The sequence below is a fragment of the Homalodisca vitripennis genome, chromosome X, assembly GCF_021130785.1.
Source record: "Homalodisca vitripennis isolate AUS2020 chromosome X, UT_GWSS_2.1, whole genome shotgun sequence".
Taxonomy (NCBI): domain Eukaryota; kingdom Metazoa; phylum Arthropoda; class Insecta; order Hemiptera; family Cicadellidae; genus Homalodisca; species Homalodisca vitripennis.
The window spans coordinates 129,806,102-129,830,398 of record NC_060215.1 but is presented as its reverse complement, the minus strand read 5'-3'; the positions used below and the strand labels follow the sequence as shown (position 1 = coordinate 129,830,398).

The following is a 24,297-nucleotide window of genomic DNA, read 5'->3' as shown; positions in this document are numbered from 1 at the left end:
GCATTCTTCATGTTAAAGGAGAATCCGGTCATTTGATACTAGGACCATGACGCATTTCCTTTCATATTATTTTTTCCTTTGACTACTTACTACAAAACTAAGTTGTATAGCTTCTTACTGATGAAATAGTTAACGTTTTACCTTAGTTTCTGAATAAAATTTGACATATGACACTCGGAACAGTGAGATTATCCCAAAACTCTATTAAAGTACTGAGTGTAATTCCTAGGTGAACAAACCACGTGACTAGAATTTTGCATTTACTGTCACAAAAACACAGTATAAAATAACTTTCACTATTAAAAATTAAATATATAGTAATTTCTTCTAGTTTTTTTTTTTAATTAAATAATATTATTTGTTACATATATTAATAAAATTTTATGAAAATTAAGAACGAAAATTTCTATCTCATTCATATTTTACTGAATTTATTTCGAAACCTCATGTTATTCAAAGTCTACAAATTATAACCAAGGTTTCCTGTCAGAAATGAATTCAATGAGTTGTGTGAGCGAACACATCAGGACACTTGTTCATATCACTTAATTAGAATTTGAAAAGGTTTTAATCAACTTTAAATATTAATCGATGATAAATAGACTAAGATGATAAATAAACTGTTATGTGTTTTATTTCTACCCAATTACAATACATAAACTATACATTAAGTAGTTCACGGCATGCCCTGACTCAGTAGATTTGTTTAGAGCATAGTAATGCTTAGAAGTAATTCTGAAAATAGTTCATGTTGCCTACGATTTAACCACTAAATAGCAATTTGTAAATCAAATTTTCATTTATTTCAAACTCCATTTATTACATGGAGAGATAAATTAAATAGTATGTTCCTTTCAACCCATTATGTTATTCTGAAATTTACATATGAACTGTATGAGATTTCATGACCTACCAGCCCTGTTTCGGTGAAAACGAGCAACCTTCTCAAGTAAGTCAGTGTTCTCATTGAAGACGAGTTGTCTGTCTAGCTGGAGAGACCAGTGAGAGGGTGGCACTGATGGAGAGCCTCGCATTGTGCAGAGTACGGGGCTTGATGTCAAAGTGTGCAGCGCTCGCAGGTTGGCCAGTTCTTGTTCTGTGGGTGGTGAACATATCCCTCCTGATTGGAATAGGTTCAAAGAGTTCTGAAACATTCAATTAGTATTATAATTTAATGCATTTATAATTTAATTTTCATTGTTCGTCTTTTGCCGTCTCTTACTGACATAAGCCTTCTTAGAAATGTTTCTATATTTTAAATGTATTATAGACAATAGATGATTTAAAAGGGTAATAGGTGAAAAGGCTGATAGGATTTCGGGCATTTGCAGTAAGATAGATTGCTGCAGTAAGGTACACTCGGCGTGTCCTTGGGTGTGAAACCTGTACAACAGCAAAATTACGTAAAATATGCAAAGAATTCAACTATTCAAATACATAGCGCGCAAAAAAATGAAACTAACGAAAAATATTTACACTCAAAAACATAAAAATAATTAAACCGAATACCACTGTACCGTTATTTAGTTATATTTTATATAATACATACTTTCGCCACCCTGTTACTCGTTACTGGTTAATATAAGTTACATCCGATGTTCTTGGAACTCAATTCTTGGCGGATTAATAACCTAATTGGCACGCGGATTGATTTTTTTCTCTCGTGAACTTTGCAGCTGCCGTTCCTGCTGCCGAGTAATATTTCGCGAGCCTTGCTCGTAGGTAAAACTTATATCTTCGTATTATAAATTAGCCCTTTCATGCAAGACATATAATTTTGAACGTAATATAAAGTAAAGTTGTACATAGTAAAGTAACTTAAATTGTTTGATGTTTTATTTGGCAGGTTATTATTGATAATAGTGTCGTGATGTCCTTCTGACGAGTCCACGTTTTTTTGAATCTTATCTTGTCTTGATAAATGGCTAATACCGTCGTGATTTTGTTTTAGGCGAGTCCAACCGATTCTCTGATTTTAACTTCGAGTATCTGAATCTGCTTTCGACTTCACCTTTTAGACTTCTAATCAACTAATCTTCACTCTATTCGGATACAGGTGCAATGTCGAGCTAAAATGATGACGCCCGCGCTTGTGACTCGACATCAACGTGAAGGGAAGTTAATTTTAAAGTTTTAAATAATATATAAATTATATCTAAGTCCATGCAACATTGGGACATTAGGCCCACACCTATGATATCATATTTTAGTTCTTGATCACTCTATTTTGCAGCAACGTTGTTTATTATTTTTAACATCTAGAAATGGTGCTTTTATGTTTATTTGCCAAAATTTTTGAAAATCGGGTATTCATTACTACGACCTCAGCGGTATCCAGCCCTATGTGTTTCGTCCATGCGGTACACCACGTTGTGCGCCATCAGTGGAATGAAAAACGAAAATTCACGACAATGTACCCCGCCGTTGAAACATATGATGCACGCACAGCAGTAAACAGGATGAACGAGAAATCCTGCGTCATCGTGACATTCCGCTTAGTGCGACCATTCTGTTACACATCTCTCCAACATATTTTTTACTTCAACTCTCTTTTCTTAACCTCAAAGTCGATGTGTAACTCTAGACGTTATTGGATAACATTTCCTAACTGTTATTATTTGTTATGTTTAAGTAGTAAATCAATTACTATAAAGTTAATTTTGTTGCAAAGAGCGTACAAAAATGGCAACTTTTAAAACTTTGAAATGTCTTCTTTTCATTTCACTTTTTAATTGAAAGTATTGTGGGTATGAAAGTAATTAATTCTGCTGATTCATATTTTGGAGAGCATTGCTCACCGTTTTATATACCCAATTTTTTTCAGTACTCGATCAGGTAAGTTTGAAAACTTGAAACTTGACCTGAGAGGTGAACACAGGTTCAGGCAGACGACCCGTCTATGATGTATAGCGGCTGAAAAGAGAAACATACCCTCTTTGCTTTAACGAAACTCCCCATATTTCAACCACAAAATGTTCGGAAACATAGTTTTTAACAACCATAATGGCAGTTTGGGGGAAGAAGGGATATTGTTTTAGATTTTCAAAAGTAGGTCGATCCGTACCTAACTTTTATAGGTCTCTATTAGCTGATTTACAATTTTTAAAGTTTTACACTTCTTGTGTGAATACCTGACCTTTAGTGTGATCGTAAATGTAAAAGTGGCACTATTTCACCACTGTTTTTACTACTTCTTTGTTAAAGTTTTAAAAATATCCAAATGTTATGATAGTTTATTAAAGAAGTAGCCTACACTTTATGATAATATGTTACGGTGGTCACTTTTCAGCATATTTCCAATTTTAAAAACGTTCCAATTTAGGTTATTTCAAATTTGTAAATTACCTATTATTAGTTATTATTCAATATATTACGAATTATAACTCCTATAAAAAACTCTCTTAAAAGACATATTTGTGTCTTTAAAGTTTGTATTTGAAATATTTGTATATTGTGAAATGGCAGCTGACGTTATTGTAGTAACTATATGGATTACTTCATCGCGACAAAGAAATTGGCTCGGCTGACGTTGGTAATTTCAGAATTTAAACAGGATATGGACCAGGGGTTTAAGAGTTCACATTGCTCGTGAAATGGTAGCGAAATCCAATCCATTAATTATCTGGATTACTTCATCACGGTAACGAAATTGGCTCGGCTGACGTTGGTAATTTCAGAATTTAAACAGGATATGGACCAGGGCTTTAAGAGCTCACATTGCTCGTGAAATGGTAGCGAAATCCATTACAGTAATTATCTGGACTACTCATGACAAGACATGGCAGAGAAATTCCCTTTGCTGACGTTGCTGATGGCAGAATTTGTAAAGGAGATGGAGCAAAAGGATGACATTTCAGCTCACATTGTTTATGAGATGGTTGGTGAAGTCATTGCAATAATCATCCTGACTATTCTATCATGATGATTATTCCTCATGATCAAATTAAAACTAGAAGATTGAGTGAGGGATTTAGTTTTTAATTAAACTCGGTTCCATGAAGGAGAAGTTACGTTAAATGTATCTGACTGTCAATATGCTTTGTGTTGTGATACAATCATTTTACACTGCCAAGAAAAGAGTTGAAAACAATTTTACCTTTTTTATTACTTTTATAAATTAAGATAAAAAGTATTAACCAACTAACATTTTAGTAGCTTTATTGTCTCTGCTGATCTTTACTGATGGAACTAACTTTGCTTCAGGTGACGCTTACTACAGTCAATGCCACTATTATCTGTTGGTGATGAATAATTTAAAGCTGAGTTGAAACGAGAGGGCCAATTTTGACACAAATTTTGTCATTTGATACGTTTGCTGCAATAATTACAATTTGGTAAAAGCATTGAAGTGAGTACTTCTATGCTCAAGACGTTATATTCTAACGGCAAGATTGAGTGAGGGATTTAGTTTTTAATTAAACTCGGTTCCATGAAGGAGAAGTTACGTTACATGTATCTGATGTCTTCACTACTCAGGAATAAAACATTATAACGGCTGAAACTGTAGATCTCCGATTGGTAGAGGAATAGAAAGGTGCAGCTCTACAACAAACCCACTACCATAATCTAGTCTACCATATTCGGTGCAATCGTCACTCACCATTATATCAGATAGATCAGCACTGCTGACGTTGCTGACATCAGAGTCTGAAGGGGAAATGGATCGAGAGGTCCAGTTTTGAAGCAAACTGGGTTCCATGAGGGGGCTGCTGCAGTCACTGGAACAAGATTATTCTTTCTTTTGAATCCAGCTTCAAGTTCTATCAGCTATACGTACTGTGAAACTACATATATACATACATATTAGTAGCAAGTTAAGTAATTCCTAGTATACTCTTGAGGCAAAAAAAAACGCTCTTTACTATATATCTACCAGTGGTATTAGTTTGCGAAAAAACACCAGATAAAAGGACTCCTTAATTATAATTAAATGTTTAATCACTAGTTCAGTCTTCACATTCGAAAAAGGATAATCCAAAACTATAATTAATATTAAAGACATCGTTTAGCAAACTGTATATTTAAAGTCAACTGAAACTAAAATAACTTTCTACTATAAGATAAATTTCATAAGAATCATAGCATTAAAAGAATTAAAGTTATCGTAAAAGTTAACATTTACTACCTATTGCTTAGCATATATGTATGTGTATACATCATCATGACTTTCTCTACGCATTGCCATGTGATACACTAAATTTATACTGCTTGGAAAAGAGATAAACTAGTTCTCACTATTACTGCTTAACCCAATACTTAGCATGTATACATTTAAATACATCATCCTGACTGTCCATATGAGCTGGACTGTGATACACTAACTGTGTACTGCCACGTAAGGAGATGAACTAGTTAAGGCCATTACTGGTTAACCCTTTACTTAGCACTTATCCAATTTGATACATCATCCTGACTAACCATATGCTCTGTGCAGTGATACACTCACTGTATACTGCCACGTAAGGAGATGAACTAGTTAACGCCATTACTGGTTAACCCTTTACTTAGCACTTATCCAATTTGATACATCATCCTGACTAACCATATGCTCTGTGCAGTGATACACTCACTGTATACTGCCACGACAGGAGATTAACTAGTTAACACTCTTACTGGTTAATGATTTACTTAGCATTTATACATTTAGATACATCCTCCTGACTGTCAATATGCTTCGTGTTGTGATACAATCATTTTACACTGCCAAGAAAAGATTTGAAAACAATTTTACCTTTTTTATTACTTTTATAAATTAAGATAAAAAGTATTAACCAACTAACATTTTAGTAGCTTTATTGTCACCAATACCTACCTATAATTAATCGTCATCCGTCTCATACATATTTCATACAAAACTGTTATTTATTAAAAAAAACACATCGTAGCAAAACTTAATAAATAAACTTATAGCTTTGAGACTGAATAGCAGAGAGAGATCTATACATATTGAAAAAGTAGTAAAAATACTGACTAGGTCATCCAAAGACTTTGTCGAGATTTTCCCTTAACCCTCGTCGGATAAAAGAAGAACTCCCCACTTTCCTAATGTTTTGTGCATAATTTTTTGTTTTAGTGCGTTTGATTTTGTAGTGATGTTTCGTTTGTGCCACTGTCGTTTTGGTGTTTAGCATCAGGTGTGTTTTATTTCTTATGTTGAATTTTCCTGTTGTTAAGTAAGACGTTGGCGTGTTTATTGCCATGATTTGTTTATGTTTGTTAATTTACTTTTATGATAAATCTCATGCCTAATTTTTTATACATAAAGAGTTCGGATTTCAATTCTCTAATCGTGGGAGCGGAGCACGATAAGCGGACCCGGTTTTTATATCCCTTAAAATCATCGAACTTCACGTATTACGCAAAAATCACCAGATTCAAAACAGAATTATAAATCGATGTCAAAGTATCTAAAATACTAAATAAAAGTCAATGTTGGACTTAAAAGAATCAATTTTAAAATCAGAATTATACACTTCTATAAATAATAAAATAACCATAAGAATAAACAAATACTTAGTACGTGTAATAAGAAAAATAACATGGAAGTAGTAAAAAAAATAATAATAACATAACAAAGCCATTGAAACTAAGGAAATCACAACTAGTAATTTTGTCAACGTTATTTTGTTTAATTTTCTAACCTACCTATATTGTTTATTCAGATAAAACAATATTAAATACTAAATAGTGCATATAATCTAGAAATATGTTTAGAGTTGTACACATGAGCGAGGTTATTGTTCAATTCCATTAATCACCGTCGGTTTATTTCATAAACTATTGTAATTATGTAATATCGTTTGTTATATCTATGTGAAAACCGTGTCCACTTATCGTATGTTTACGCTAGGAATCTTGATAGTCTACACAATTAACCCATCGTCAACCCACCTGTATGACGAGGAACACCTGATGGTGTGAGGGGTGTGAAGAGGAGACATCTGGCCGATGGGTTGTGCGTTATCAAACCCTCCACTGTTGGTCTGTGGCATTGCTCGCTGCTGGGTTATCATGTCCGTAGAGTTCACAGATACGTCCATCTTGTTGAATGGTGGGAAGGATGGGGGCCTTATTCCCTGAAAGAGAATATTCAGTAATTTAGAATATTATATCATAATATCGGAAGTCATAATAATAATAATAATTGAACACGAAGTCATGTATAATGCATAGTTCTCATATCATGAAATAAAGGGACTAGATAACTCTCCCACTACAACGGCATAAGGCAGTCCTGTTTTATGGATATTTCAATAGAGTGATTATAACATCCAACGAGATCTTTATATATGGATCAGACACCATTCCACTGTAATAGCAGGAAACAGTCCTGATATATGGTGGATGGCTATATCATGATACAAAGAAATTGCCTGATAATTTTCAACGAATGTGTCTTTTAAGATTGCTCTGATCTCCAAACAAAAGTCAAACATTGTTGTAATTTAATAGTTTTAAGTAGTGTAGAAAAGAGGATATTTTCTCCATCTTCTAATGAGATTAAATAAACTCGTAGCAGTACAGCTATTGTATGAATTATCCATATTTATAAGTCAACTCAGCTTCTTTTAATTGGAAACCATAACGAGTCATGCCAGGGTTGCCTGGAACATTAACTACAGCAAAGTAATATTTGAGTAGTATGTATACACTACTTACTTTCAATTTTTTTAAGTATCTCTCGCCTTCTCGCTGCAATGCAGTTTCAAAGTAATTTTGGCCGTCTACCAATGAAAGAAATTATGTAAGCCAGAATGAATAAAATGTTTATCTTACAACCACAGAAGTGGTGTTCTCATTTATTAAATCCTGGAGTAACTAAAACGTAAACTTATGCAAATTCAATCATACACTGATATAATTCACTAATAGTGATGCAAATTACCATAAAAAAACAATTGTTTTTTTGCATCTGTAGAAGATTAATGCACGTCTTCATTCGTGCATCAAGGTCACCCCTACGTGGCGTGCCCTGACGCTCGTTATCAAAGCGTCATTGTAATTGCAGTATTAATACAAAGTCCGGGTAGATTTAATAAATGTATTTTCTATAGCATACACAAACAATACATTGATAGGGAGCGAGATGAAACAGGTATTGATTGCGTCAGAAGACAGTTCTGACCCACTCCTATTGATTCATCTGCCAGGAAAGCATCCATTGAAGTATTACGCGTACATTCAGATTCCAATGAGAGGCTGATCTATTCTGTTGGGAGATGCACGTCTATTTCTTATTCTGTTTTTTGGAGAGGACATCTACGGGGACCACGCCCATTCTTGTTTTTCCAGCAAACTTATAGTGCAGTACAGGAGAGTCAGTCATACATACATACATACATACAGCACACACGTAAGTCTGCCTAGGATTCTATGAAATAATCTATGTTTGGTAATGCTTCAATAGAGAAATATGTTCATCGCTGTGAGAACCTTCATTATTACAGTAATAGTTTTTACATTATTACAAAGGCTTTCACCCGTTCTTTTCATACATTTCATACATTGTATCGGAGTTTTTCTAGGAACTTAACAATTGAACTAAGTATATACGGCCGATTCTCACTCTCAGCTAAACTAACTCAAATCATTTTTCTGTAATTTTAATTGCTGTGGACCTTCGAGCTATTTAATTACCTAAGCTTTCAATATACTTTGGAAAAATTGGTACTGTGGTGGCAGCTTTAATTAGAATAAGAAAAGTTTAATTATTACACTACCTTCTTCATCTATTACAAAACGTTGCCAATGTTTATAGAATCACGCAATGAATATGCTGAAAATTTTGTATAACTATTTTCTTCCCATTGCTTTAGTTCCCAAGAATTTTCCAACACATCTGTATCACTTATGGCACCTTTAAAAGTGTGAAATATGTTAAAAATTAAGCAGCTATATGATTTGTAAAATTATTTAAGGAATTGAAGCGTACACAATTATTTAAAACTACTTTGTAACGACTAGAAGAATGAAAGAATAATCCGTATTTAAAGTATCCTGAAAGAGATGAATATAACGTAACACTAATTATTGCAACATTTTATCCTTCTTCAATCTCTGATATTCTAGAAGTTTCTAGTCAGAATTTAAAAGAGTACTGCGAAAAAGAGACAACTCAAAACGACAAATATTTCTTAGTGAGTAAGTAAGAGACAACAAGAAAACTACCAAACTAATTTATGTAAAACTAATTTTACACCATCTAAGTGAACTTGCATGGTGATTTGTTGATATTTTAGTGGTTATATTGACACTGCCAATACACGTGAGACACGTAGCACTGAGGAAAGGCGGTAAACCCTTTTTTATTGCGCATCAGTGAGCTGACATATCATGGTATTAACTTAAGTGTTTTCAGAGATAAGCCAGATGGTGGATATAAAGGCCAGCTCCTTTCAGATTAGTCAGTATATGGACTGTAGCTGTGGATATAAAGGCCAGCTTCTTTCAGATTAGTCAGTATATGGACTGTAGCTGTGGATATAAAGGCCAGCTTCTTTCAGATTAGTCAGTATATGGACTACAGCTGACTCTTTTCTACTTCGTTTTATCTAAACCCCGAAAAGCATGACCTACATTACAGGTGTTTCAGGAGTCTTTATGTCAGGCTGATAATGTAAAACTACCTTGAAAAACATTGCATTAAGATGGGGCAGTGGGTAACATTTCGTGCCAAAATTAAGTTTGTTAGATACACTAGCTTTCTCGGACAGGAACCAAAAAAATAATATTACTTCTTAGTAAATCCATATATATAAATATAAATATATATATATATATATATATATATATATATATATATATACAAAAGGTTGTACACCATCCCCGATTCACCAAACTTATTACACTCCTTTTTACTTGGGATTTGAAGTTAGTAAAGCTCGCTTCAATTTTATGGAGCATGTAAAAATGTAGCTTCAAAAGGTTAGTTTCAAACCTTTTGAGAATAAATATGCGTTGTTATATTGACTTAAAATCGTTGTTAAACTGTATAAAAACGTTTATAAAATCTCACCTTATAAAATATTACCTCCATTAAATGTTTCACAATGGAAAACATATAGCTACGTCATTATTTAACACATTTTATAATTAGATAGGTGTTGTCGTTTTGAAATATTAGTATTCTTTGACTTCACAAAAGAATATTGCACATTCAAAAGCCACAAGTTCATGTATGGAAAATTGGATGTAGATTTGTATATTACAATTCACTCCCATCGTTTTTTCTAAGTTGGACATTTTAAAGAAAATGTTATACCATAGATCTCTTACCCTTCCCTCTCTGTAGGCCTATGTTGACTTTAAAATATTTATTTTCAGTAATTTTCCATGCAGCACTTTTATTCATCGAAATACGTTCCGATTCTCTATATCTGATACTTCTATCAGATTTTATATCGATTTAATCCCTAAGCCAATAGCATAATTCTATGTACTGATTCTGCTTGGCCACAAAAAACCAGCACGAAGCGACAAGACGCAGTGGCACCTATCGGGTACAAAATCAGCACAAACTGGATGTTGTACAGCGCTTTTATGCTAAACAATGATATGCACTCTACTAGGAAGCAATTCTGACCTACTCTACTCTTGTCTGGTCTGCGCCGCAACCCATTGAATGTCTGTTGGGAGTCGGGAAATCTTCCTCAGCTGGCATGCTGACAGGCTCGGCCGGCAATATTGGCAGACGTGTAGGCGCTGCCAACGTAGCATCAAATGCCTCGTGCCTTTAAGTCTTCTTTTATTGGGTTACATCCATTTCGAAAGATATTATATTTTGTAATCTGATGTTGACTAGCAGTTATGTGGTTCATAAAGATGTTTTTCACTATAAAGAGCATGGACACAATTAAATCTCTACTGTTAAAACAACTGTAGAAGTTTTTAAGGAATAGTCTGGTAAAACACCGAACTTTTGTACTTTGATGTTCTGCATTAAACATTTTACTCTACAAACTTGAAAAAGTATTCTTTTTTTAATTACTAAAACACTGAAGAAATTTTTCGAAATGGAATTTACTTTTGTCCGCCACTAAAAGTAAATGACAAGATTTTGTTCGTATAACATCTACGATACCTGTTATAACGTATCTTTATTACAATAAAAGATAATCATTTCTAAGAACGTAAAAGAATTATAACTGACATTATTGTGATATGTTAGTTTGAATATATATTTAAACCAATTTGACTATTAGAAACTATTTGTTGTAGGGAGATGTCTACGACTTCATAATAATATGATGGAAATTCGTAAAACACAATGTTATAAAACACAAAGTAATACATTTTCGTGCATCAGTTTCTTGCTATGCATCTTAACTACTGCATTAAACGATATTCAAGGTTTGATTATTAAAAATTTAATTCTATTTTCACGTCTTTTTATTACTACGTAACTTCGATGACTACGAGAATGGCAATAACCTGTTTCTTAAATAGCCGATCACATTCTTGAGTTAAACTGAAAGATTCCTTTTCCCACAAACCGTTTTTCCCGGAGAAAAATCATTTTTAAGAGTGACCTGATTCAACAATAGATCACAAAAAAAAGCAAGGTTTTGTTACAGGTCATTTTCCAACAACAATGTATTACGACAAGCTGGACCTTAAACAAGACACCTCTAACATATGTTATGTTAGTTTGGTACGAAGCTTGTGATGGCACTGAAATCGAGGCCGTCCTTGTGGGGGTCCAAAGCTGACATCCTAAGGGCTATCATTAGAAGGAAAAGTAAAGCCACCGATATTTAGATATCCGCTGCAAGGCTTCTTTTCTGTCAAGAATAAGAGAAAAGGGGAAATTGGAAGGATACTGTCGACACGGTGTATAGACTACTGGTAGGCCATCCACCCATTTTTTCTGATCATCTTGGGTTTACGGTACACAGTAAACAAAATTTTTAAAATCTCGGACATTGAAAGTTGATATAAAATCGTAGTTCTGCTGCCCAGTGTTACTCTAAAGGGAGTACCTCCTCATTTTATTTCAATGTTCAATTTTACCAGTACATATATGCCCCGAAGTTTGTATTTCATATGAGAAATCCTAACTTTATTGATTTTTTAATGCGATTAAGACATTATTGGAAAACCTCGTCCGCTTTATACTATGAAAACCTAATCCGTACAAATTAAACTGCTATTTATACCTAACAACCAAACTCCACGTGACTTGATGAAGAAAACTTTGATATCTTTACTGAGGGTGATTTCATTGAAAACTTATTGAAAAAATTTCCTTAGTAAACGAAAAGTTGCCCATGATGTCACTACGCGAGATAGGAGTTTTTGAATCAACCCCGTTGCCTCCCATTGGATTGATTTAGTAAGAATTTGACCAATTTTATCGTCCTACGGACAACAAATTTGATGTGAAAAAGTTTTAGCTATGAGTTGTTTATTTTTGAGTTGCTATGAAATTAATAATATAAAGAACTGTTTTCATACCGCCATAGTAGAATTTTCTCCGAAATATACCTGAAATGCTTTCATTTTGACTTCACTTTAAGAAAAATGGCTACTGATAAGTGCAAGTAAAACATTACATTAAACAAACATGGAATATGGTTTAATTGAAGCTTTCAAGTTTTATCTTGAAACTAGAAATGGTCCAGTTTTCAATGCAGAGGAGCCATCAACCACTATTGTAAGAACTTTAAAACACAGACACAGACTGAAAAACACAAAGGAAGCATAAAATAGTCCATAACGTATTCCATCGAAAACGTTTTATGTTCTAGCAAGGAGATTCTTTATGCAGCTCAAAACATCAAAAGTACAGCACATACCAGTGCTTTGATGAAATAAAATAGTAACGGAAGAATAATTTTGAAGGTATTATTTGAATAAATCGAGGTATACATTAGGTTGTTCAATCTTATAACATAGAAGTATAAATGAATTGATACATTTTGATTTATCAAAATAAAGCCTACATCGTAAAGACTATAATGACTACTGTATAATCATGCGTCTATAGATCAACCACTTTTTGCACCAAAGATGTGTTGATAATTGCATACGACGGATTATTATTTCCGCATTTGTTGTATCTTTTAAATTTTGGAGCATTTGCGATATCCAGTCAGAGAAAAGCTTGTATATTTCAATAAAGCCGTTCGAATTATCGGGAATATAAAGTTTTTATTACGGTATCTTCAGGAATTTTTGCGCACTGACCTAGCCTAGACTCTTGTCCAGGAAACTACTCTATTATATACTGTCGATACAATTGTACAATGCACTATGCACGGTTATGAAGCAAGACCTAGAGATTTATTTTAGAACAGCACCTATCACAGACTCGGATAAGGATTATAAATAGTCTCCTTAAGGCACTAAAAATTAAAAAAAAAAAACAAAAAACAAAAAGATTTAAATGAGAGAAAAACTGTTTAGTTTATGTTATTGCTTACAATACAAGGACATTGCTTGTCAATTTATGGTACGGTTTGTCCACAAGAAGATAAAGTTCATATCTACTCTGACGGTTTTTTGTAGCTTTAAAGCTATCGTTAAGGATTTTGACAACTATTTTTTCATTAACTAAACTGCATGGAACTTTGACGTCCACAAGATAGAAAGAAGGATTATTTTCCAACCTTAAATTAATTGAACTTGCATATAGAGTTTGTAGTTTTGTGTGAAGTCGGTTAAAACGTGTGTGTCCAGGACCGTAAACTTAATTTCCCACAAGGAATGTGAGACTTTAACAGTCCGTAATAAAAATTATGTTGGTTTGTGCCTATAAAAGGGAGATACAAGAGAAGTGTTAGGTTAGTTGCCACCGCGTGCATTCCTGCTATAATCTTTTGCAGTAATATTTTACACAAAAGTCCCGGCCACTAAATCAGGCGGGTGGTAGTGAATGCGGTGTTGTCGGATGTGGACCAAGCAAGGCGCTCTAAGGTCGATAACCGCTTGCCATTCAGCACTATGTGGCAATGCTGTGCGTACAGTGTTGCCTAGGTCAGCGCCCAGAACTCGTCTTCTGTCACCGTTAAGAGTTAAATCCACTGCTATGAGTGACATAAAATTGACACTGATTTGATTACAGTCCATGCTCAAAATGCCATGGGATATACATGAACATCCACTCATCCATTAGACCATTAGTGGTTTATTGAAATTCAACAACCATCCATCTCCTATGAAACCAATTCTACAATCTGTGAGTAAGACGGACTTAGGTAATCAAACCAAATCCATCCTTGATAACGTTTTGAACTATTTATGAATAATAACCAATATTATCAATTTCAAAAAGCTGTAGGTTTTCATAAGTCGCATATTTGGCCACGACAGCACAAACTTGCAGAACTAATTTGTGACCAGTCCAGGTATTGGGAGATCAACCTCTAGACAAAAGATCTTTTCTTCAAGTAAAAATTATAGTGTCTATTTTAATTAACTTAATTGCGTTCAACCAACTATATTTGAGTTTGACAACCGTGGAAAATTCATCATTTTGGTAAATAAGTTCTGAGTAAAAATGCAAAAAACAATTTATTAATTTGACTTCATTCCAACTGACTGAATATACAAAAATGTAGTAACGTTAATTGAAATCTTTAAGGCAAGAATTTTATAGTGAGTACAAAGTTTGAAGCAAAAATATTTATTTTTTTTAAGCTGGGTAAACCACTGCGTAGCTATTAATGTAATCGAAAATATTTACAAGACGAGATGGATTTTTAAGAGTCAACGAGTAAAGATAGACGCCTAAATGTTTGTCTAGTAAGCGATACAATCATTTCAAGCCTAGATGCAAATAGGTATTCCAGGCTAGGTATGGCAACACATATTACCCTACCCTTCTCATCAAAATATGATTGAAAACTTGTTTTACTGAGTTTTTGAAAACCTATTGCCGAGTTTGTAGAAAGTTCTTATCACTCGGTTTTATTGAAAAACAATATAACAATAGTGTAAAAACGGGGATATTCAAAAGTGGTTAAATAACTTCAGCAAACTGGTATCGTTGAATCTGTCATGGAGAAAAACTTCAAGATTATGACAAAAGATATTATAGTTCGGGATGGTGCAATTTCACACGTCTACATCGGTAACCAAATGGAAATTCTGATTGGCATTGGAGTGATAGTAATCATGATTATGTTTAATGAAAGCAATATTGTAAATATTACCCTTCTCAAAACTTTCTCCTTTAACAAATCAATTTTTATTACTAATAACTATATTAAATATTTTGATTTACAAAATGTAGTATTATTATTGGTAAATAATGTATGATGTGTAGAAAATAGGTGTGTGTGTGTTTATATATATATATATATATTATATTATATTCGCCGTGCGACTACTGTAAAATATATATGACCAAAAAATTTAAATAATCCTCGTTTACTGAAACTTTTAATTCACGAAGTTCAAGAAAAACGTTTGCTATCTTTGTTTTTCATGTTTTAATTGTACACAAACTAAATTCAAAGTGTGCATCATCAGTCTGTCAATATATTGATCTATTGATGTAGTACGTTGTTATGTTAAAGGAAGGAATATATAACACAGAAGAAATTAAACATAGTTGCGATTTCAGTTCGATGCAATATATGTATTATTTATAATAACCACCCTCGTGATTTCGTGGCCGGCTCTTTGGTTATAATTGATACTGTAAAATATGTAAATTGTTCTTTTGACGGTGAATCGTATGAAATGAGTGCTAAACAACGAAATGTCCACGTGGGGTGGGTGTAATTGAGGGTTATTGTGTGGGCGACAAGGGTGCGTACTTAGACGTCTGAGCATTTTCATAATCATTAAAGTGTGGGTGCTAAACACATATGAACTCTTTACTGATAAGATAGATGTCTTAAGCTCTGGATATGGGATCCATGTGATCGTGAGACCCATGTGGGATTTAGTGACCGTATAATCGATATTTTGTATTCTTTGAGTGACCAAATAAATGTCCAGGTGCCCCGCACACAAAGTTTAAAAGCTCTATCCGATACAGAAAGCTATATACGGGCTTAAGAAAAATTCCCGTGTAAAGAGACCTCATGTTAATATTTTAATTAAAATCCAGAGGTGATCTCCTAATTGTCTGGAGTGCTCGATTTATCTGCTGTTGGATCATATTTAAGTATACAACATCATTTATGTTCTCTTAATCTCTCATCACACCTATACAAACGTTATGTTTTCGGGATGTTGAGTGTGGTGTTCTCGCATCCAGTTGACATCTTAATAAGGCCGATAAATGTTTCTATTAACCTCCACCTGACGCATTGCTTTGTCAGTAAATGCATTCAAATTGGTTGTCTGGGTATCTATTTTAGTCATCACTTCATCACAATAGTGTACCCAACGAACGAAGTCATCTTCGTTAAGCTCATGTACAAGATGAATTTTTTATACCTTATTTCATGTAAAATCTTTTCATAAAAATGGATACCTGAGAAATCCTCACTTCTCTTGACAAAGTAGTAGTTAACACAGATGGAGTTTCAACCACAGACATTAACGCCCCCAGACAATGGTCTCTGTCTTCAGGTTTAGGCCTATTCTTCACTGATATTGTTTCTTTAAAACGTGTTACTGTTTTTTTTTTTTTTTTTCAACAACGGATTACAATATAGGATTTCATCGGGAAATGATTCATAAAAATTATTTAATTTGATCTTATGATCAAATTTTAACAACATAACCAAGCATCATAAAATGTAATATGCTCCTGTTCACTTAACTCCATGATGACAGTATATATAATGTGATTCGAGTCAGTATGGCAAGACACTGATGATATTGAATCTAATAAGCCTCTGATAAGACTAATAAAACAACTCATTACACTGGACAAAGTCCATAACTTTTGGAATGTAATTCTCCTGCGTTCAGGAATTCCTAATTATTCTCTTTAACTTTTATTATTCGCTAGGTTTACATTTAACACATTTAAACACATACTTTGCTTTAATTATGCGAGATACACAAATAAATCAGTGAAAAAATACAAGCTCAAAGAATAAAAAGAGTAGATTCCATTATTCCAAAAGGTCCAAGAATACTTCCGGCCAGCACCCTATGCTTAAAAAGCATTCTCGAGATAGTACCTATCAGGTAATAGGCTGATACAACCATTGAACCCAAGCATGTATACGCTTACCATCCACGTTATTTATTGATCCACACATTTTGTTACTAAATCAAAGTTACTTCAAAGTATTCAATTTATGTTCCTTAGGAGGGTTTTCTTCTGGCTGATTTATACATTCCAGTTGAACTTGCCGGTTATTGGGTACATTTGGGGTGTCTATATATTGAGGTGCCAGGGAAGATCGATAGGCCTAGACCACTGCGGGAAATGACTTTAACAGTTAATAGGAGCTCCCTAAGTGTTAAGGGCTGATGCTAGCACAAACACAAGGTCATACCACCCCCAACACCATTAACCACCATTCAAGGAGACATGACTGAGATTATTGCCCAAAATCCTTCCTCATGGATCTTCACAGGAGGCGGCCCTATCCCCAACCTTAGCCATTCAGAATATCCTGGATAATGAATCCCAAACTAAAAAAAACATGACCTCGAAATTCTGGATCCTGCGTGGGATGAAACAGAGTAAGACAGGAGACGAGAAAGAACAAGATGAGCAGTTCTGATAACAGGACTCTTGTCCAGGCAGGATTTAGACCCATCCTATTTCACGCCTACTCTCAAGAGCTTTAAATCCTGTGTATATAATCAAACTCCAGCAATCTCTGCCATTGAGAAGAAAGTAGGGGTGATTACATCAAACAGTGTTACACTGGTTTTCTATTGATGTTTGGTGTTTCACTTCGGTAAACCATTGAAGTTCACTCGTGTAAAAGCCGGTCTGAAACTTTGATGAGAAAGCTATCTATTTCACAATTTTGATGTAAATATTCAATATTGTAGCCGCATTAAATACCAATTTTATAAGCATTGTTTTAAAATGTTTGATTATTACTACTGAAGTACATTTAAATTTTTATCTACAACATGGATGGCTTGATAATTTTAAATAATACCATTTGAAAAATTAAACTTAATAAATCAGTGTAAGTGACTTAAAAATACTTTTTATGCCATAAGTGCCTCGTCATCATTCACAGCAAGTCAACTCGTGAGTAGTCGATAGACTATAAGCATATCTTAAATCGCATTTCATTTAAAAACTTTTGATACGACAAAACAATCTCATTAAAATAAAAAATGGGCAACCAGATCAAAATGGTGGCCATTTAGAGTTGATGTCAACTGATAAACAAGTTCCTTCAAAAAGGGAATTAAAACATAATTTTAAGATAAAGAGAGATGAACAACATTACTCATGAGTTATACGCACAAGTGCGTTGTCATAATTGTTAATCTGGCCGGTTGCCGTTAAAAGAATACGTGTCATAAACAGAGTTTCCTCAAGCTATACTTTCTTACTTACAGAACTCCAAAATGTCTGTAAACCTTCATTTTAGAAGATCATCACTTAAGAAATACTTTTCAGCTAATGTTACACAAAATTCGTTTTCTGAATTTATATTGGCTAAAAGTTATATATTGAAATTACATGAAATTGTACGGAATATTTATTTTGTAACGCTAATCGATTTTCCACACACTCTTCGCAGGGCGCTATATTAAAGAAGTGAAGAGTCGTGGATGGAATTAAATAAGTTTTCAGGTCCTACGTTATTGTGCTTGAGAGATGAGATTTGATATGAACCATGCCTTCATAATCTGCGATACAGATTGAGTACTACTCCAGCTCGAAAATGTACGAGTAAAGTATAGACAGTGTTGACGTCCCCCATCCAACCCTCTCCCGCCCACAGACCGCCCGACCCCCCTTAACGAATGGGATGCCGCTAGTCTACTACTACTGGACTCAAATCACCCGCTGTTTTCTTGTTTTGTGGACCCCAAACCACGAAACGACCTCCTTGCTAGCACAAGGTTGTCTCTTCTTTGCTTAATTTAACTCTATATTAGAACAGTCATTAAGGATAAAGTACTGGATTAAAGAGATTTAAACTTGTGATTTTCGTAATACATAGTAGAATAAAAGCCAATTGTGTTTAGTTACATAAATAGTCTAGCAAACTCATTTTTCGACTTAAAGAAGACGTAAAGATTTCCCTTCATTTGAGAGAACATCTATTAGAAGATCGTGTGCTTGTTCTTACAAAACATTATGCATGCTAGAATCGTATTTACTGTTTGGCCTCTTCAATGATATTTTTTGTTACAACCTAAAATAATGTTTTTAATGTTTTTTTGTATTTTTATGGATTTTGACTTACTTCATCAGGTGATTCAGGAGGTGCGTTTGTAAAAAATGTAATAACTGACCAGTTATCCATTTGCCTCCGCATAACAGTATTAAAACACCGATAAGCAAACTTTAAAAATCAAAATTACTCGCAACTTAAAATAAATTACAATGGAAAACTATACATTTTCACAACCATTGCTAACAAAACTACTACATAAAAATTTATTCTTCAGATATTTCCAAAATTTAAATGCAATCAAGATCACCATACAAGTATTGAGGTTTTATGTACTCGTATAACTATATAGAAACAAATCTCGATTTTTGACAAGAAAGATGGAGCAGTTATGGATTTTTCCATAAACCCGTTTTCCTTACCGTCTCTGTATTTGCAGTCAACTCTGTATTTGTCTTTGTTGCCAACTCTCAAATTTAGTGGTTATTTTGTCTCGCCTATTTATTCTATGTTTCAAGAACATGGTATTTTTGAATTCGTATAATGCGTGCCATATTGTCTAAGTTGTTTTATAATAGTTTGCTCAGGAGAGTTTTGTATTTTAAACGCAGTTATGAGGTTACATTTTCTGTGCACTCTTCTACTTTTCCTCAGCGGAATATATGAACAAAGAATTGTTATGTAACATTCTTTTCCATGTTGACTTAGGATTCTTCAGGTTGTTTTATAACAGTCTGAGACTTTTATTCTGTACAATTTGTCAATTAAATATTTCGTGATTGTCTGTTAAAATACATTACTATGCTCTTTAAATGTATTACAGTAGCTTACAGTTATACGATAAGAAGGTACTGGATGTATTATGTCTTCCAAAGAACGAAATAGTCCTGAGTTCCTAGTTAGTAAAATTCGTTTCTGTGGGTGGATTGTTGGTCATTAAGAGACCAATCTCACAGTGAAACATGTCACTTGTTCCTCAGATAGCTGGGAAACAGCATACTCAATTCCAGTCACGAAATCCAGAGATATTACTGATTTATGGGCCACGGTAAAGCTTAATCCTTTGGATAAAACAGCAGTTTCCGTTTCACTTAAATCCTGGATCATAGATTTCCGGTATTTTTGCTATTGTTTGCATTATTTTTGCTACTGTAGTTTTTTGGTGAAATCGCGTTACTATTTCAGTTTGTATAACCTATAACAATGTCAAGCGCCCAAAATCATCTTATAGTACAAAACAGCTATCATCATTAAGTATCATCATTTTCATCATTTTTGTATCCGCAGCCTTTTGTAAAAAGACATCACCTCTGTAATTATTAAAACAGTTTTTCATTTAAGCAATTCATTTGAACTTCTTTATATTTGCAAAATAATTCGAGTAGTATAATTAAATAAATTAATAAAATCATTTAATTATGTTGATTTAACAGTTTATTTTTTCATCACACAATTTTTTTTTTAAGTTCGTTACATTAACTGCTGTACTTCACGGTTTTATATTTAAGATATAATAACCAGTTTGAAACAACAATTTTATTAAAAAGTACAATATGTACCAAGTTCATATAAGGAGCTAATTGCAGATATAAGAACTACGGGTTGATGTGTTGAAAACAGAATTTATTATATATCGTCAGCTGTCTAATTCCTCCGAGGCACTGAAAAATGAACAGCTCACTGTTCTGAGTCTACTGATGGGACTCTAATTGTTGATTGGTAAAAAGAGAAAGGGATAGAAAAGGAGGGTAATAACATTTTACCCCGATGGGAGACAATGAGTATACGGTAAGAGTCCACCAATAACCACCGTTTACCGGAACAGGTATAACCCCAGAACACCTAAATTTCGAATGCAACGAGTCATCGCGGGCCAATAAGAACTCTTAAAAGACATCTTCTCGAAATTTAAGATCGTATATAAAAATAAAGTTCCTTATATTTAGCAGCTATTATTTTAGAAATCACGCCACTGACATGGTTCCATTTGGAGTTTCGAGAATCACCAGTCGCGCCATACCGGTTTACCGGGGATGACCGATAACCAGAAGGAAGTCTTTACCATTACTTGGACAAAAGGTGACTAGAATGGTAACTTTTATGAATAAAAAAGTCTCCTTCCTTGAGATTTGTAATTAGTCAGGACTACTTAACTCTCAAGCAACGAGAGTGTGAAGTTACTCGCGATGTCAATGTTTCTGAAAAGCATATTTCTCTGAATCCTTCACCACCCAGCTCGTATGGTAATGCATTTTATATTGCAAACTTGTCTCTGCCTAGTTCATATATAATAATTTTAAGTCAGTTAAAAGTGATAGCTAAAAGAGTTACTTTCATAGCTGTACACGACAGCTTATTAGACGAAGTGTAATTTCTCTGAATCTTTCACCAACCGCCCTAGTTTTTGCAAAGATACACATCGTCCAGTGTCTAATTATCACTTTGCAGTTATAATCAAGGGTTATACGGTTCTTAATGGTATAAAACTAACATTCCCTGTTAATAACAAGATGGTTAAACGCGAAATGCCTCCCGTTTAACCATCCTTTTACTATCTATACTTGTTTGAAAATAAATCTTTATATTTATAAAGTAAAGTAAAGTATATAACTAAGTAAAGTTATATAAAGTAAATTTATTAAAAATGCCACCATTTTGTTCCAACAACTGCTAGAGACCTTAAATTCTCACAGAATATTTTTAAAGCCTATTTAATGAATTTTGCAGAGTTAGAAAATGTTCGGTGCATAAATGGTCAAGCAATATAAAATCAAACTTTTAACCTCATCGTGGGACAACCGAAATATATAGCCTACTCGTCACTCCCCAGTTTTTCTATCGGTGGTTCAAGTCAAGAGGCATAAAACATTAATTTTTTTTGCATTAAAGGGATTACATAATTAACAGTCCACGATAATAACAGAGAGATGTGTCCGAACTTTCACCACGTGTCCTAATTATTTAAGGAATACACTTACACTTTTCATTTGTACAATATATTAGGTCAGTTCAAATTTGCCCTTAAAGGGATAACTTTAATAACAGTTCAGGATAATAAGAACACCAGCAGAAAAAAAAAACCGAATAGTTTTTATACGGAATAATTTGCATCCTAAATATTGGTACCGATGTAATGTGAGACTTTATGATACTTTATGTGGTACACTATAGTGAACTGCTGATAATATAAGATTTGATAGTAAATTATAGAGACGGAAAAAATATATGTAATAAGTTAGTAAAAGTGCACTTAATGCCTTACCTCCTTTATCTAAAACTAATAATATAAATTGAATCATATACTTATTATAAGTCTTTTGTGTCTCCATTTAGAATTTTGGAAAGGCTTAGAGTCGATTCTTCGTTCATTTATGCAAATAGATAAGATTGCTAAGGAACATTTAGAAGGACATCAGTATTACGTACGTAAAACACATCATCAACGAGCAACTTGCTAAATGTCCTACATCTTAGGGAATGATAAATCCCTGTTAAAATGTTCTAATTTTCTTTTTATATTTAAATTTAAGGAACATGCATTAACACTTAGGGTTGCTAGGTAATAATATATGTTTAAAACTATAATACTGTCATAGAATACTACTACATGTTCACAGGTTACACATACGAAATAATATACGCGTAATTAAAATAAATATTAGAATGCCAGACAGTCGTATGCTATAAAGTTAGTCAGTATCTCATCTTACCAAATGGTTTATTTCCCCCTAAAACTCAATAGCTGAATAACACTTTGTGTACTTTTGTCCTAAGCAACACTAATTTTGACAGGAATCGGGGGCGAAGGAAAATAAGACCTCATAAGATAATAAGAGATAATTGTGACAACATTATCTCTTCAACAAAAGCCACATTATTACCACTACCATTACTGCGTACCCGCTTTAACGCAACGTGTGGGTTGGTGGGAAAATTGTGTACTATAATAACTAATTGTAGAGTATCAATTTAATTGAACGACTGAATATATTTAGTTGTTGTGCACTTTGTTTTATACTAATTTTGACATAGTACACACAACTTAGTTTAAATGTTGTCTCATTTGTTTAGTACGTCTTTTAGTTTGTTAGTAAGCGTTGTTTGTATTATACCAGGTAAATACAAAGTCAGGAATCTACCCTCTGTTTTGTTCTAACGTTTATATAAGGATAAACCCTTTGAGTAATGGTGGAATGTGAAAAGGAAGTTTCATTTGGTGATTTAGAAAATTTGTTGTGTCCCTTAAAATGAGGGAATTTGGGGGCAACTCAAAAATTATAAATATAAACCCCTATCAACTGATTGACCCCTCGTTTTGAAGAGCATACCATAATTTAAAAAGGGTGAGAACCAAAGATCGCTATCTGTCTTAAATAAAAATTGATCGTCAACATTTTAATTAGGTCTCACACTTACATTTTGTTGTAAAGTTGCTGAGTGCGAGGAAACCGGTTTATTGGTCGTTTGTGTTTTGAGCAATTAGGACGAAGGATTCAATAAATATTAGAAAGTACACTGATAAAGAAGCGTATTTGCAAAGAGTGACCGGGCATTCCCAGTTCGAACTACAGTTTAGTACCAACAAGTCCCTTCTTTGTTTCAATCTCGTCAGAACCTGTCATACTTTTAGAGTGTTTACTATCTAGTGGTACCATTACTGGGTGTTTACTGTTTCGGGAAGTGTTGGAAAATTTCAGTTACAGTTGCGGATTTGAATCACTTTATTATTCTTACTTTAAAATAATATTTTTAAATTATTACTGCCTACAAGTAATAATGCCCTGTAGTCACAACGGTAGAGTAAAAATGAATTATTCAAACAATTTTTAAAAATTTGTTTTCGGGGCTTCGAATGAATTTGTTTGGCGGTTTAATGTTGCATATCTTGATAGACCTGTGACAAGGAAATTCTTAAGAACTTTTGTAAATAATTTTCGAGTATCTGGGACTATTTCATATGTTCCATGCTCAGGCAATGACAAACAGTTTGAAATTGTAGCACGATCTATTAAAGATTCCCAGCATTCACCGAATCAGTAGCAAATCTGTGTAACGTTTCCCAAGGGTCGGTGAT

At 33.7% G+C, this 24,297-nt stretch overlaps 1 protein-coding gene across 1 annotated transcript in view; it reads right to left on the bottom strand.

Moving 5' to 3' along the window:
• The window catches only part of LOC124369864 (cytoplasmic polyadenylation element-binding protein 1-like), a 101,732-nt gene that overhangs the window by 38,568 nt on the left and 38,867 nt on the right, over positions 1 to 24,297 (bottom strand). Inside the window, exons 4-6 of the mRNA XM_046827994.1 lie at positions 6,892 to 7,076; positions 4,601 to 4,718; positions 914 to 1,145 (exon numbers count right to left, since the gene is read on the bottom strand). Of these exons, the coding sequence (XP_046683950.1) occupies positions 914 to 1,145; positions 4,601 to 4,718; positions 6,892 to 7,076 (535 nt within the window). The remainder of the gene's footprint in view (positions 1 to 913; positions 1,146 to 4,600; positions 4,719 to 6,891; positions 7,077 to 24,297) is intronic.